The sequence below is a fragment of the Triticum aestivum genome, chromosome 2B (assembly GCF_018294505.1).
Source record: "Triticum aestivum cultivar Chinese Spring chromosome 2B, IWGSC CS RefSeq v2.1, whole genome shotgun sequence".
NCBI lineage: Eukaryota > Viridiplantae > Streptophyta > Magnoliopsida > Poales > Poaceae > Triticum > Triticum aestivum.
Window position 1 is genome coordinate 22,542,399 of NC_057798.1, and position 16,726 is coordinate 22,559,124.

The 16,726-nt window shown below is 46.6% G+C and overlaps 1 protein-coding gene across 1 annotated transcript; it reads right to left on the reverse strand.

Annotated features, from left to right (window-relative positions):
* Positions 1-14,456: 14,456 nt before the first annotated feature.
* On the reverse strand, positions 14,457-16,443 carry LOC123040073 (uncharacterized). The gene is made up of 2 exons (XM_044463014.1): positions 16,046-16,443; positions 14,457-15,272 (listed from the first exon to the last, which is right to left on the reverse strand). The coding sequence occupies exons 1-2, from the start codon at positions 16,375-16,377 to the stop codon at positions 14,720-14,722; spliced, it is 885 nt and encodes a 294-aa protein (XP_044318949.1). The 5' UTR covers positions 16,378-16,443; the 3' UTR covers positions 14,457-14,719.
* Between the last annotated feature and the right edge of the window lie 283 nt (positions 16,444-16,726).

A 16,726-nucleotide genomic window follows, 5' to 3' on the forward strand; every position in this document is an offset into this window, starting at 1 on the left:
TTCGAATTCCTAGTTCTCCACATTTTTTACATCTTCGAAGTACACAGGGGATCCATCCGGTTTCACAGGCTGATAGTTGGATGCAACACGTTGGAACTGGGTTGTGGCATGCCAAGCCCAGCTGCAAATTGTTAAAAGAGAGGGGCGATGGATTTGGGCCTTCCAGAACAGTTAAGTGTCGCGACCTCGATGGTGAAGCGCCTCCCATGGACTAAAAAAAGCCTAATCCGTTATTATTAGTTGAAATATGTAAAATATTCCACAATGAAAATAAATATGTAAAATGCAATGAATTTAGTCCGCTTTCACTGAAAACCATCCGATTTGCATGAAATTCATCCGTGGAACCACAAGACGCCTGCCCATAGAGAGCCCAACCGTACAGAACCAGCAGGTCCATGGGCCTATGCAAGCAAGTGCATGCACTTATTATCACGATGGAAAAATAATGCTGACGTCTGAGATGGTGAAACCCATGAAGTCTTCAACATAGTCAATAAACGAGAGAATTCTGCAAGTATAGACTGATAACTGGGATCTAGCAGGTATATTGTTTTTTCAGGTCGAGCAAGTTTCAACTAGACTGTAGACTGCCCATGCTTGGTTTTGTTTTAAACAAGCCCATCCCATGACGACAACGGGGCACAAAGATCCAGCAGGTATCTACTGGTCTCTGGCCCGCCAACCTTAGTTTTATTTTGTCTTAGAACATCTGCAGGTAGTTTTTTTACTGAATCAAACACACAACCCAGTTCTATTTTCCTCTTGAAACGCCATGTCCTACTTCCGTTTTCTAATCTCTACCTATAGTTTTACAAGTTCATATACACGTATTATTATATTGAAAATACATAAAGTTCCCTTTCATATTTACATCCTTATTTTTTTGTTGTTGTTTTCCCTCCCGGCGCTGATTTTTTTACCACTCATTTTCCCTTAATCCAACTCAAGTGTCCCACGTCTTATTAGCTTACAAAAACAAAACGATATTTTTGGCAAATCAATAAGTTGTTAAAAAATAAATTTTTATCATTTCTAGATTAAAACAGTTCGGACTCCACCGAAATATGCAAAATAAGGTTGAACTTTTTGACCGTGGTCCTGGGCAAAAAATGGTTGTAATAAATTCCTTCAGAATTAGCAAATGGGATGCAAATTATTAAAAAAAATAGCAAATGGGCTCTATGTTCTCTGCCATAGATTTGGAGGCTGACTTGTGGGCCAACTAAGTTCATGCGTACACACGGTTTCTCAAAAAAAAGAAACTTAGTCAACAATAGACTCTACCAGCGTCAGACCTTTAGATGTCAATCTAACGGCAATAATGCTTCTTCAGTCTCTGATCTTGCTGCTCCAACCGCCCAAACCAGCGCTGGCGGAACTGCCTGCTCCCGCCTCCCATGGCCGGTTGTGCTGCCGGGCAGGCCTCATGACCCCACCATACTCGCATCCCTGGCCTGGATATCCCTCTACTTACCCACACCTCCTGTTATTCTCCGGCGATGGCAGCCTCACACTCCGTCCGAACAAGTAAACCCTCGTACCCACTCCGCGTGGGAAACAACTGCCGAGTCTTCCTCGGCTCTGGGTCATTCCCTTACTTGGCCTCACCGTCGTCCACCGCCTTGGTGCTCTCGGCACGGCGTGGTTAACGAACGACATCCATCGGAAGAGGACTGTACGTGGAGAGGCTAACAGCTGGGTCCACGGCCGCACACAAGGAAGTGCTTCCTTTTTTTGCGTGTAGGAAGTGCCTCCTTATTATGCGCAAAATAATGATTCCTCCTCCTAAGAGCTGGGACCCACTGGAAGGGCCCCTGTATTTCGCGAAAAAAACATTCCCCCCGCTGACAGCTCGGATCCACCAGCTATTACGCGGAAAAATAATGAATAGCCCCGCTGCTAGGTCGGTCCCACCATATTTGGAGGCTGACTTGTGGGCCTACTAAGTTGAGGTGGATGCAAGGCTTTGTCAACTTAGTCAATATAAACGATTCTAGCTGCGGTGACCATACGATGTCCATCCAATGGGTGTCGTGCTTCTTAAACCTCTGGTCTTCTTGCTCCTGCCGCTCAAACTAGCGCCGGACGTGTTGCCTGCTCCTGCCTCCCATGGCCGGCTGTGCTGCCACACAGGCCTCACCACCCCACCCTACTCCCAGTGCTGGCCAGGCCTTCCCTCTACTCACCCACACCCCTTGTTATTCTCCGGAGATGGCAGCCTCAAACCGCAGCCGAAGCAGTCAACCCTCGTACTCCCCTCCGCGTGGGCATCCACTGCTGCAAATTCCACGGCTCCGGGTCGTTCCCTTCCTAGGTCGCGTTGTCGTCCACCACCTTGGTGCTCTCGGGTGGTACGGTGTCGTCAACGCGGTCAATGAACGACAGCCATCAGAACATGACTGTAAGTGGAGAGGCTGACAACTAGGTCAATGGCCACACGCAAGGAAGTGCCTCCTTATTACGCGCAAAATAATGATTCCTCCACCTGACACCTCAGACCTACTAGAAGGCCTCTGTATTTCACACAAAAAAAGTTCCCCTGATAGCTGGGACCCACCGGCTTTATCTTCGCAAGAAAGCAACTGCCTTCTTACCCCCTGACAGCTGGGACCCACTAGATTGAAGCGAAGGTAGCATTATCTGTCCGGCCGCGAACGTGTACGTATGTAGCGGTCGATCGGTCTCTCTACAGCGATGTACCGTGGCCGAGTAAGGAGTGGCACGTGTTGAAGTAGAGGTGTCGACGTAGCATGTTATGCAGTCCCGTCTATATCGTGTACACATACATACGGCCATGTTGCAATAGAAAATACGGCTATGTACATACATACAAGTGGGGTCTGAAACATGTACTCGCGCATACGTACGACCAGGTCTCATGTACATGGAGAGGCAACTGACGGCAGCAACGTCTTCCTGTTCATTGGCAGCTAACCGGCTGGGTGGAAAAGGAGGAAACAGTGGCGTCTTCAGCGAGAGCCAAGTGACTGGGTCGAAATGCGTATTGTTCATCGGGAGCAAAGCCACTAGGTCAGAACGTGTCATGTTCATCGGGAGCCAACCAGCTTGGACGGAACAACCAAAAGGAGGCTTGGCGTACCGTAGAACGGAGGAAATGGGCCTTCTATTCGACCGCGTACGGTCAAAACCGGGTCCTGTTCATTGGGAAGGGTCTGGCGTACCGCAAAATGGTGGAAACAGATTTTTGTTCGAGCTCTTACGGTCGAAACGGGGTCCTGTTGATCAGGAGGGGTGTGGCGTACCGCAAAACGGAGGAAACAGACTTCTCTTTGACCTCCTACGGTTGAAACGGTGGTCCTGTTCATCGGGAGGGGTGTGGCGTACCGCAAAACAGGACTCCATGGGCTATTGTTCATCCACCGTCGACTTCCTCTAGCCTCCACCTTCTAATGTTCATCCACGGTTGACTTCCACCAGCCTCCACCAGCTACTGTTCATCCATGGGGTCATGTTCATCCAGCCACCACTGGCTACTGTTCATCCAACCCTCCATGGGGTCCTTTTCATCCAGCCTCCACCGGCTACTATTCAACCAGCACTCCACGGGGTCCTGTTCAACCAGCCCTCCATGTATAGGGTCCCGCCATCGGCTACTGTTCATCCACCCCCTCCTCCTCGATCGGGATCCTATTCATCCAGCGGCAACGACCTCTACTACCGCGGGATCCTGTTCATCCAACCCCCACCGGGAACTGTTCATCAAGAGGCAGCTTCGATCGGCTTCAGTTAGCAGCATTAGCGAAGGAATCACTCGGGTTTAGTTAACATCAAGGGATCGATCAGGGTTCAGTAACGTAGCTAGTGCAATCGCTCGGGTTCAGTTAGAGCCCAACGCCTCACTTGGGTTCAGTTAGAGCGCAATGCATCGCACACATGCGCGTACTTGTACGAGAGAAACATGCAAACCTCCGTGCATCGCTCGGCCCCGACCACCCGCCATAACCGGGAACTCCCCGAAATTTTCCTCGCCCTCACTTCTACGACGATTTTTTCCGTCATGGACGGCCCAAAGAATGTCATGCAGGTGCGTCTTTGGCCCACCCAGGACGAAAAGCCCATTTTATGTCATGATTTTTTGTCATAGAAGTAGGAGCCCACCACATCTATGATGATACCTGGTTTTATCATAATTATCATCATGGAAGTATCATAAGTATGACAGAAAAAAATTGTTCGGCCCAAAAGGTCACGGATGTGTATTTTTTTTGTAGTGCGTGAAACATCACGATTTAAGTCGCCACAACTAGAGTGGCGGCTGATCCTAGGATGGGGCACTCAAACTTCTACTAAGTGTTGCAGCAACAAGTTTTAGATAGAACAGATTAATTTTTAGATCTGGACATTCAGTTTTAAAAGGGTAAAAAATAGCCCGAGACAAATTTCATACACTAGAAGTTATGAGGATCGGTTCACGATTTCCTACCAAAGTTTAGGTGGTTCCAGAATCAAGTTTTGAGCCACGGCCGACAAGGGGTCGTTTTTCCGAACAGAGTTGGCAACGCCTAAACCTAAACGGCGGCCATGGCGGTGCGGCTGAGGTGATGAACTAGGTTGTAGCACAGGACGGATCTAAGGGAAATGGCGGTGTATACCTAGCTGGAGGCGACCGATGATGGCGTGAGCGGCTGGAGGTGACCGACGATGGCGCGTGCGAAGAGGCTCGGAGCTCCTGGGGCCGGCGAGCTTGAGGACGAACAGCGGCGGGGGCTTCGGGAGCATAGATAGCGAGAGGAAGAAGAAGAGGCGAAGCAGTAAAATGAAACATGAGGACCCCTAGGGGTATTTAAAGGAAAAATGGAAGGGGAAAGGCAGGCGCGTGAATCCAAGAGCTACAGTGCCAACAGTCAGATCCACTCAAGATATGAGATGACGTCACAAAAGATTCGTTCTGATTGACTGGATGACGTCATGAAGTTTTTCAAAGGAAGAAAAGAGACAAGTCTAAAGGACGTGATAAGTCGGACTTTAAACCGGCAATGAAGCAGAGATCCGCCAGAATCAAAGCGGTCTAGAAGGTTGAGCTGAACACATTCACATCAACCTGAGGGCTAATGTTGGGGATATAACCCCAGGATATAACCCACCCGTTCAGGGTTGGGTCACTAGAGTGGCGACTTACGAAGGCTGGGCCAGGTGGGTTTTGACGTTCTAGAAGACTCATCAAGGAGGCTAAGCCACCCGCTCATGGGTCGCCTTATGGCGCATCGGCTTAGGCCCATCAGTGAGCTGCCATGTAAAGTTTCCTTACTTAGAAGGCAAGATATGTTAAGAGACAGACTCTGACATGGGCTGTTTTTCGGCTCGGACTCTATTGTAAACTTCGGGCGTCAACCTATATATAAAGGGGAGCACCGGGGACAGAAATATCAAGTTACAACCTCTCGAGTACTAGGCTAACTGCTATGTCTTGAGCTTGCATTGGTTTTCTTGAAGAGGAAAGGGTGATGCAGCAATAGTAGGTAAGTATTTCCCTCAGTTTTTGAGAACCAAGGTACAATCCAGTAGGAGGCTCCTCAAAAGTCCCACGCACCTACACAAACAAACAAAGAACTCGCAACCAACGCAATAAAGGGGTTGTCAATCCCTTCACGGCCACTTGCGAAAGTGAGATCTGATAGAGATAGTATGATAAGATAAATATATTTTTGGTATTTTATAATATAGATGCAAAAAGTAAAGATGCAAATAAAAGTAGATTGAAATTTTATATGATAAAAGATAGACCTGGGGGCCATAGGTTTCACTAGTGGCTTCTCTCAAGATAGCATAAGTATTACAGTGGGTGAACAAATTAGTGTTGAGCAATTGATAGAAAAGCGAATAATTATGAGATTATCTAGGCATGAAAATGTATATAGGCCTCACGTCCGCAACAAGTAGACCGACTCCTGCCTTATCTACTACTATTACTCCACATATCGACCGACTCCTGCCTGCATCTAGAGTATTAAGTTCATAAAGAACAGAGTAACGCAATAAGAAAGATGACATGATGTAGAGGGATAAACTCAAGCAATATGATATAAACCCCATCTTTTTATCCTCGATGGCAACAATACAATACATGCCTTGCAACCCTTTTTGTCACTGGTAAGGACACCGCAAGATTGAACCCAAAGCTAAGCACTTCTCCCATGGCAAGAAAGATCAATCTAGTAGGCCAAACCAAACTGATAATTCGAAGAGATTTGCATAGATAACTCAATCATACATAAAATAATACAGAGGAGATTCAAATATTTCTCATAGATAAACTTGATCATAAACCCACAATTCATCGGATCTCGACAAACACACCGCAAAAAGAGTTTACATCGAATAGATCTCCACAAGAGAGGGGGAGAACATTGTATTGAGATCCAAAAAGAGAGAAGAAGCCATCTAGCTAATAACTATGGACCCGAAGGTCTGTGGTAAACTACTCACAACTCATCGGAGGGGCTATGGTGTTCATGTAGAAGCCCTCCATGGTCGATTCCCCCTCCAGCGGAGCGCCGGCGAAGGCTCCAAGATGGGATCTCGCGGATACAGAAGGTTACGGTGGTGGAAATTGTGTTTCGTTGGATCCCTGGATGTTTTCGGGGTACGTAGGCATATTTTTTTTTGAGAGAAACGTAGGCATATATAGGAGGAAGAAGTACGTCGGTAGCCGCCCGAGGGGCCCACAAGATAGGGGCGCGCCCTCCTATCTTGTGGCCGCCTCGGCTGCTTCTTGACTTGCACTCCAAGTCCTCTGGATCACGTTCGTTCCAAAAATCACGCTCCCGCAGTTTTCATTCCGTTTGGACTCCGTTTGATATTCCTTTTCTTCGAAATACTGAAATAGAAAAAAAACAGCAATACGGGCTGGGTCTCTGGTTAGTAGGTTAGTCCCAAAAATGATATAAATGTGTAAAATAAAGCACATAAACATCCAAAAGGGGTAATATAATAGCATGGAACAATCAAAAATTATAGATACGTTGGAGACGTATCAAGCACCCCCAAGCTTAATTCCTGCTCGTCCTCGAGTAGGTAAATGATAAAAACAGAATTTTTGATGCTGGATGCTACCTAACATAATTCTCAATGTAATTTTCTTTACTGTGGCATGAATGTTCAGATCCAAATGATTCAAGATAAAAGCTTATAAAACATAAGAATAATAATGCTTCAAAGCATACTAACAAATAATCATGTCCTATCGAAATAGCATAGCTAAAGAAAGCTTATCCCTACAAAATCATATAGTTAGGCCATGCTTCATTTTCATTACACAAAAATACTCCCATCATGAACAACCCCGATGACGAGCCGAGCAATTGGTTCATACTTTTTAACGCGCTTCAGCTTTTTCAACTCTCACGAAATACATGAGCGCAAGCCATGGACATAGCACTATGGTGGTATAAGGTGGTGGTTGTGAGGACAAAAGGAGGGAGAAGATAGTCTCACATCAACTAGGCGTATCAACGGGCTATGGAGATGCCCATCAATAGATATCAATGTGAGTGAGTAGGGATTGCCATGCAACGGATGCACTAGAGCTATAAATATATGAAAGCTCAACAAAAGAAACTACGTGGGTGCGCATCCAACTTGCTTGCTCACGAGGACCAAGGGCATTTTGAGGAAGCCCATCATTGGAATATACAAGCCAAGTTCTATAATGAAAAATTCCCACTTAGTATATGAAAGTGACAACATAGGAGACTCTCTATCATGAAGATCATGGTGCTACCTTGAAGCACAAGTGTGGAAAAAGAGATAGTAGCATTGTCCCTTCTCTCCTTTTCTCTCATTTTATATTTTTTTCCTTTTTTTCTTTTTCTTTTCTCTTTTTTTCTTTTTTTTCTTTGGCCTTTTTTTTGTAAAGTCCGAAGTCTCATCCCGACTTGTGGGGGAATCATAGTCTTCATCATCCTTTCCTCACTGAGACAATGCTCTAATAATGAAGATCATCACACTTTTATTGATTTACAACTCAAGAATTACAACTCAAATCTAGAACAAGATATGACTCTATATGAATGCCTCCGGCGGTGTACCGGGATATGAAATGAATCAAGAGCGACATGTATGAAAATTATGAAGGTGGCCTTGCCACAAATACAATGTCAACTACATGATCATGCAAAGAGCAATATGACAATGATGGAACGTGTCATAATAAACGGAACGGTGGAAAGTTTCATGGTAATATATCTCGGAATGGTTATGGAAATGTCATACTAGGTAGGAATGGTGGTTGTTTTGAGGAAGGTAAATATTGGGTGCATGATACCGGCGAAAGTTGCGTGATATAATAGAGGCTAGCAAAGTGGAAGGGTGAGTGTGCATATATCCATGGACTCACATTAATCATAAAGAACTCATATACTTATTGCAAAAGTCTACTTAGCCCTCAAAGCAAAGTACTACTACGCATGCCCCTAGAGGGATAGATTGGTAGGAAAAGACCATCGCTCGTCCCCGATTGCCACTCATAAGGAAGACAATCAAAAGAGCACCTCATGCAACAAATTTGTCACACAACTTTTACCATACGTGCATGCTACGGGACTTGCCAACTTCAACACAAGTATTTCTCAATTTAATAATTACCCACTAGCATGACTCTAACATTACTACCTTTATATCTCAAAACAATTATCAAGCATCAAATTGATCATAGCATCCAATTCACTTTCTATGATAGTTTTTATTATACCCAACTTGGATGCTCATCATTCTAGGACCAAATTTGTAACCATAGCAAATACCATGCTGTTCTAAAAGACTCTCAAAATAATATAAGTGAAGCATGAGAGACTAGCAATTTCTTCAAAATTAAGCCACCTCCATGCTCTAAAAGATATAAGTGAAGCACTAGAGCAAAAACTATCAAGCTCAAAAGATATAAGTGAAGCACATAGAGTATTCTAGCAAATTCTAATCAAGTGGGCTTCTCCCAAAAGGTGTGTACAGCAAGGATGATTGTGGTAAACTAAAAAGCAAATACTAATATAATACACGACGCTCCAAGCAAAACACATATCATGTGACGAATAAAAATATAGCCCCAAGTAAAGTTACCAATGAACGAAGACGAAAGAGGGGATGCCTTCCCGGGGCATCCCCAAGGTTAGGCTTTTGGCTATCCTTGAATATCTTGGGGTGCCATGGGCATCCCCAAGCTTAGGCTCTTGCCACTCCTTATTCCATAGTCCATCAAAGCTTTACCTAAAACTTGAAAACTTCACAACACAAAACTCAACGGGAAATCTTATAAGCTCTGTTAGTGAAAGAAAACAAAATCGCCACATAAGGTACTGTAATGAACTCATTCTTTATTTATTTTGGTGTTAAACCTACTGTATTCCAACTTCTCTATGGTTTATAAACTATTTTACTAGCCATAGATGCATCAAAATAAGCAAACAACACACGAAAAACAGAATCTGTCAAAAACAGAACAGTCTGTAGCAATCTGTAACTAATGCAAACTTCTGGAACTCTAAACATCCTACCAAAATAGGAAGTCCTGGAAAATTTATCTGTTGATCGGCAGCAAAAAGAATCAACGCAAAATAACGTTTCTGTGATTTAACAAAACTAATTTCGTGCGCGCAAAGTTTCTGTTTTTTCAGCAGAATCAAATCAACTATCATCATAGGTTATCCTATAGGTTCTACTTGGCACAAACACTAATTAAAAGATAAAAACACATCTAAACAGAAGGTAGATGCAAAATTTATTACTAAACAGGAACAAAAACAAAAAACACAAATAAAATTGTGTTGCCTCCCAACTAGCGCTATCGTTTAACGCCCCTAACTAGGCATAAAAGCGAAGATAGATCTAAGTAGTGCCGTCTTTGGCACTCAATTCATAAGTAGCTCGCATGATAGATTCATAAGGTAATTTGACTTTCTTTCTTGAAAAGTGCTCCATGCATTTCTTTAATGGAAATTGTAATCTAATATTCCCTTCCTTCATATCAATAGTCGCACCAATCGTTCTAAGGGAAGGTCTACCAAGAATAATAGGGCAACAAAGATTGCAATCTATATCAAGAACGATAAAATCTACGGGCACCAAATTTCTATTTGCAACAATGAGAACATCATTGATTCTTCCCATTGGCTTTTTAACGGTGGAATCCGCAAGGTGCAAATTTAAAGAGCAATCATCAAGATCATGGAAACCTAGAATATCACATAAAGTTTTCGGAATCGTGGAAACACTAGCACCCAAATCACACAAAGCAAAACACTCATGATCTTAATTCTAATCTTTATAGTAGGTTCCCATTCATCATTAAGCTTTCTAGGTATAGAAACTTCCAAATTAAGTTTTTCATCATAAGATTGCATCAAGGCATCAACGATATGTTTGGTAAAAGCTTTATTTTGACTATAAGCATGAGGAGAATTAACAACGGATTGAAACAAGGAAATACAACCTTCTAAAGAGCAATTATCATAATCAAATTCCTTGAAATCCGAGATAGTGGGTTCAATACTATTTAAAGTCATGACCTCTCCAATCCCACTTTTACCAAATTTAGCATCAAGATCTAAAAACTCCGAATTCTTGGGACGCCTTCTAACTAAAGTTGACTCATCTCCAGTCTCATTATTATCAAGATTCATATTGCAAAACAAAGATCTAATAGGAGACACATCAATAACTTTAAGATCTTCATCATTATTTTCATTTAACTTTTCTGGTTTGGTAGCCATCTTATTGACTAAGGTAGCTTGCTTATCAGAAATTTTGGCTATAGCATTTTCAAGCCGGGTAATTTGCGAGTTCACACCATAAAATTCCTTAGACATATCATCAAGCTCTTTGTTCATAAACCCCAAAAAACCTTTTTGTTCCTTAAGCTCTTTTCTGAAGAAATTATTATGCTCAAATTGCAAATTCATAAAGTTTCTAATATTTGATTCAATCTCTTCCAACCTTCTAAGAAGGTGGTCGGTACTCTTAGGCAAAGCCATAATGGACAAACAGGCACACAAGCAACAGAAAACAGGCAAGCGAAAGAGATAGGGTGATTGGGAAAGAGAGGGCGAATAAAACGGCAAGGATGAAGTGGGGCAGAGGAAAACGAGAGGCAAATGGCAAATAATGTAAATGCGAGGGAGATGAGTTTGTGATGGGTACTTGGTATGTCTTGACTTGAGCGAAGACCTCCCCGGCAACGGCGCCAGAAATCGCACGCTGGTGGGAGGTCGAATCTTGACTTGACTTGGTGGAAGCCTCCCCGGCAATGGCGCCATAAATCCTTCTTGCTACGTCTTGAGCTTGCGTTGGTTTTCCTTGAAGAGGAAAGGGTGATGCAGCAATAGTAGCGTAAGTATTTCCCTCAGTTTTTGAGAACCAAGGTATCAATCCAGTAGGAGGCTCCTCAAAAGTCCCACGCACCTACACAAACAAACAAAGAACTAGCAACCAACGCAATAAAGGGGTTGTCAATCCCTTCACGGTCACTTGCGAAAGTGAGATCTGATAAAGATAGTATGATAAGATAAATATATTTTTGGTATTTTATAATATATATGCAAAAATTAAAGATGCAAATAAAAGTAGATTGAAAGTTTATATGATAAAAGATAGACCCGGGGGCCATAGGTTTCACTAGTGGCTTCTCTCAAGATAGCATAAGTATTACGGTGGGTGAATAAATTACTGTTGAGCAATTGATAGAAAAGCGAATAATTATGAGATTATCTAGACATGATCATGTATATAGGCATCACGTCCGCAACAAGTAGACCGACTCCTGCCTGCATCTACTACTATTACTCCACACATCGACCGACTCCTGCCTGCATCTAGAGTATTAAGTTCATAAAGAACAGAGTAACGCATTAAGAAAGATGACATGTTGTAGAGGGATAAACTCAAGCAATATGATATAAACCCCATATTTTTATCCTCGATGGCAACAATACAATACGTGCCTTGCAACCCTTTCTGTCACTGGGTAAGGACACCGCAAGATTGAACCCAAAGCTAAGCACTTCTCCCACGGCAAGAAAAATCAATCTAGTAGGCCAAACCAAACTGATAATTCGAAGAGACTTGCAAAGATAACTCAATCATACATAAAAGAATTCAGAGGAGATTCAAATATTTCTCATAGATAAACTTGATCATAAACCCACAATTCATCGGATCTCGACAAACACACCGCAAAAGGAGTTTACATCGAATAGATCTCCACAAGAGAGGGGGAGAACATTGTATTGAGATCCAAAAAGAGAGAAGAAGCCATGTAGCTAATAACTATGGACCCGAAGGCCTGTGGTAAACTACTCACAACTCATCGGAGGGGCTATGTTGTTGATGTAGAAGCCCTCCATGCTCGATTCCCCCTCCGGCGGAGCGCCGGCAAAGGCTCCAAGATGGGATCTCGCGGATACAGAAGGTTACGATGGTGGAAATTGTGTTTCGTTGGCTCCCTAGATGTTTTCGGGGTACGTAGGCATATATTGGAGGAAGAAGTACATCGGTGGCCACCTGAGGGGCCCACAAGACAGTGGGGCGTGCCCAGAGGGGGTGGGCACGCCCTCCTATCTCGTGGCCGCCTCGGCTGCTTCTTGAATTGCACTCCAAGTCGTCTGGATCACGTTCGTTCCAAAAATCACGCTCCCGAAGGTTTCATTCCGTTTGGACTCCATTTGATATTCCTTTTCTTCGAAATACTGAAATAGGCAAAAAACAGCAATACGGGCTGGGCCTCCGGTTAGTAGGTTAGTCCCAAAAATGATATAAATGTGTAAAATAAAGTCCATAAACATCCAAAAGGGGTAATATAATAGCATGGAACAATCAAAAATTATAGATACATTGGAGACGTATCACTAACCAAGCGTCCCTTGTAATTGAGATCATCATCAATACAATGAAAGCAGGATGTAGGCTTTTACCTCTATCAAGAGGGGTCGAACCTGGGTAAACCTTCTGTCTCTCGTGTCCACTTAACCCCTAAGATCTACCACCCGATTTGATGGCCTCGCGACTAAGTCCTTTGAGGACATCTGCCGTGAAAATACTACGACAAATGTCGAGCTCCAGTAGCCACTCCGGCTCCGGCCTCGACTCCGACGGGGAGCTGGCTCTCCGCATTGCCTTGGAGCGATCCATGGTGGGCACCGGGGGCACCTTCAGATCTGCAGGAACGCTGCAGCTCCCGCGTCGTTGCAGTGCGGACGCCGGAGTTGGACCCTCCCGGCCCACGCTTAGCTCCGGTAGGACAGCGCAGTCGGCACCGTTCCTGTGCCGTCCCCTTCCCCCGCCTGCCGCTCCTCCGTGCAGGCGGTGGTGGGTGCTAGTGCCTGTGCCGCCGACCCGCACACGCACTCTGAATCAGAGGCGTGCGCTGCCCGCCGCGAGAGGCAGCGGGTCAGGGAGAGGGATGTGGCGGAGCGGTCCGTGCACCGTCGCCGCGGGATGCCGATGGAGCCCGACAAGGATGAGCGGCTCCTCGCATGGGTCTACCGCCGGTCGCTCGTGACGGTGGAGACGGACGCTCGCCGTCTCCGGTGGAAGAAAGCAAAGGCACTCTAGCTAGCCATAGAGCACGGAGCAGAAGGCGAAGGAGGCAACAGCAGAGACGGCTCAGCTCGGGAAGCTGAAGCGGCAGCAGGACAAGGCCGTCCGCAGTTTGAAGGGGTTAATCGTCCTGTCCTCCTCCAACTCCGATGACGGCAGGGACGACAACTCCACCTCCTCCGACGATGGCCAAGATCCCCCACCAGCCGCGGAGGCCTACAGCTGCGCCGACGACCGGATGGGCAAAGGCCCGGCGCGGAAGTGGTGTTCCTGCTCCTCCTCTTATGTTTATATCGTTTTTAGTTGTTGATGTTTAAGAACTTACCCGGTGATGGACTCGGATGATCTTTTTGATGATGTCAAGCTCGTTTAATGTCCGTTCGCAACCGATTTTGTTCTCCGTTTGCAGCCGATTTTGTTGCCCATTGTTTGATCACATGGAGTAGCTCACATTGCATGCATAGTGTGGATATAGGGTGCCGGATATGAGATACGCGGATGTAAAGAGAGAAATATGAGGCATCCGGGTCGGTGCCCGCGGACGCACTCGACGTGTGTGTGGGCGTTTGAGGGGCCAAATTAGGCCATCACAGCTGTAGATGCTCTCATATTGCTATGCATTTGAAATAAAATTGTCCGAACCGGGACGGGTGTTTAGGGGATGCAGTTGAATAGCCGGCTACCACATCCATATTCGTGGCGGACAAATTGTGGGCCTGTTTTGAGAGTCTTGCGTTGGAGATGGAAGGAAAGAAAAGGAAGCATGGCAAGTACAGAGCGTGTCGTATTTCAGGTAGTGGCAACAAGGTTCTCCAACGAAGAATATGCTTCCTGATTGAATCCAACGAATATGTGTGCTCATTCTCTTTCATATCTCGACTTGTCAGATGAGCCATACACGAGATCCAGAAACAAAACTGCCAATTTTCCATGTATATATACTTCTATCACAGATTCACAGGTGCTATAAAATTAAAATCAACTACAAGAGAGAAAAATATACGGGCACAGGTGCAACTTGCAAGATATGGCAGGAAGCTATTTAGTACTGTACCAAACACGAGAAGTTACAGTTGGCATTAGCGTTTCCTCCTCCACCACCCACGAGTGCAACGGCCGTGTGCAAACTCCAGTGTCCCCCTCGGCTCCTCCCCATTAGCTTAGCTGTTCATCATCCTTCAAATAACCCGTCTATGTCTATCACACGGCTTCCGTCGTACGGTGGAGCGATCAATTCCAAAATCTCTTTCCGCAGTTTGTACCTGAGCTCGGCTGCAACCTTCCACGTCATCTGGCGATTACAGGTGGCTAGAAATTCGGCGGTAAACTCATCCGAGCTTAAACACTTGAGAGGAGCCCAACACTCGTCCAAGTAGCACTTTTTGTATCGCTTCATCATTGAAGTGAGCAAGGGTTCTACATTGGGGAAAGATGCTCCTGGACGCCGCACCATTTGACGAACAACACATGTGTTATTCAGGAGAAATATGTATTTTCGACCCTTTTCACCTGGGCGTATCAACTCTGCAGCTTGCTCCATCTTAGATCCCCAGAAACCAACCATGTCATGTACTGGCTGCACCAAATATGTGTTACCAAAATAATGCTGCAGGGCTTGTACGAGGAGGTCATTTCCTGGATGAAGTGTTGATTCGTCGCCGCTGCGGAAGTCCGGGACTATTCTTTCCCAATCATTCACCATCTTGCTAGGAATCTCAGGTGACCTGTTCAAGAGAAAAGCAGGTCCGTCGCCCTGTCAAGAACCATTTCAGATGCTCGCAAAAAAAAAACATTTCAAATAGTAATTGAAGTCGCTCAATTGCAGTTTTGATTGCGGGGAAATATAACCATTTCGCCAGATTTTGTACTAGAAATTAGCACAATGGCTAAGCAGTACTCATGCCTCAGCTACTGACCCTCGCGGCGACAGGCGGGTAACACGCGGAGGCGAGCACGCTCCGCGAGAGGCGGCCGCCGGCCGCCGCCGCGGCGTGGCAACCGACGGGGCGCAGGCAGCGTGGCGAGAGGCGGGCGGTGCGGCGAGCTGAGTACGCGCGAAGCGGTGGCCTAGTTGCTCGGCGCGGCGAGCTGCGATCCAGCGAGGCCGTCGCGGACACGTAGCTATGGCCTAGTTGCTTGGCGCGGCGAGCTGCGATCCAGCGAGGCCGTCGCGGACACATAGCTATGGCCTGCTGGGCGTGCCGCTGGCGGCCCCGCGGGGGGCGCCATTGAGCAGCGAGCGCGACGCGACGAGCAGCGTGCTGGGCGGCACGGCAAGGTGCGCAGCGGGCTGGCAATTGATGCGTTACGCAGCTTGGCGCGTGGAGGGGCGGTGGTACCATGGTAGCCGGGAGCGGGCCGGGCGACCAGTTTCGACTCTCCCTGGACTCTGGTTCTAGGCTTGCAGGCCGGGTGCCAGAACAGAGCACGGAGGCGAAAGCACGGGTGCCAAAATGAAACAAAAGGAGGACCGGCCGGGGTTGGTGCATTCATATACCTGCCGAGGAGCACTTCCATTGTTTCAGCTCCGCCGGCTTGCTTCTCCTTCGCCGTCCTCGCCATCGTCAGCTTCTTCCTCGTCGTCGTCGGAGTGGCAGCGCGCCAGCGAGAGGGGTGGAGCAGCGGACGGCGGCGGCGGCGAGCTTCGAATCTCGTTGGAAGGATTGGCTGATGCTGTTCCGGGCGCGCGAGCAAGAGGGATGGAGCTGCAGGCCGGCGGTGGGCGTGGAAGGATTGGCCGACGGGATTCGGGGCGCGCGCGAGCGAGAGGCGTGGAGCCGAAATGGGTAGCGGGCTTGGAATCTCGTTGGAAGGGTTGGTCGGGGGCATTGGGGGCGCGCGCTTCCGTTTTCTTATACACCACTAGGCTTTAGCGAGCTCAATCACCGGCAGGATGGCGACCCGCTGCTGCTGATCGGAGTTGCCGCAAGTACGACATATTTTTGGTCCGTGGCGCACCCGACGCGCTGGGGGTAGCGCCGGGTTGCTGCACCGGATGCAGGCGAGGCGAGGGCACACACACGTTATGGCGTTGCCGGGGTCAAGCTAGCTAAGCCGCGCGCGCCGCGGTTGAGCCTGGACTCAGAGCCGGACCGTGTGGTTGGTTCGCGTCGTCCTCTCATGGCGGAACGGAGTCATATGGGAGTTGATTCGAGGCAGCTCGCTCGCGTTATGTTAG

What these genes read in the sequence shown, in the direction of transcription:
- LOC123040073 (XM_044463014.1), bottom strand. Translation starts at nt 16,377, where the DNA reads ATGCCCCCGACCAACCCTTCCAACGAGATTCCAAGCCCGCTACCCATT. An exon ending in ATGGAAGTGCTCCTCGGCAG is followed by an intron (nt 15,273 to 16,045) that starts GTATATGAATGC and finishes TCTCTTGAACAG; the next exon opens with GTCACCTGAGATTCCTAGCA.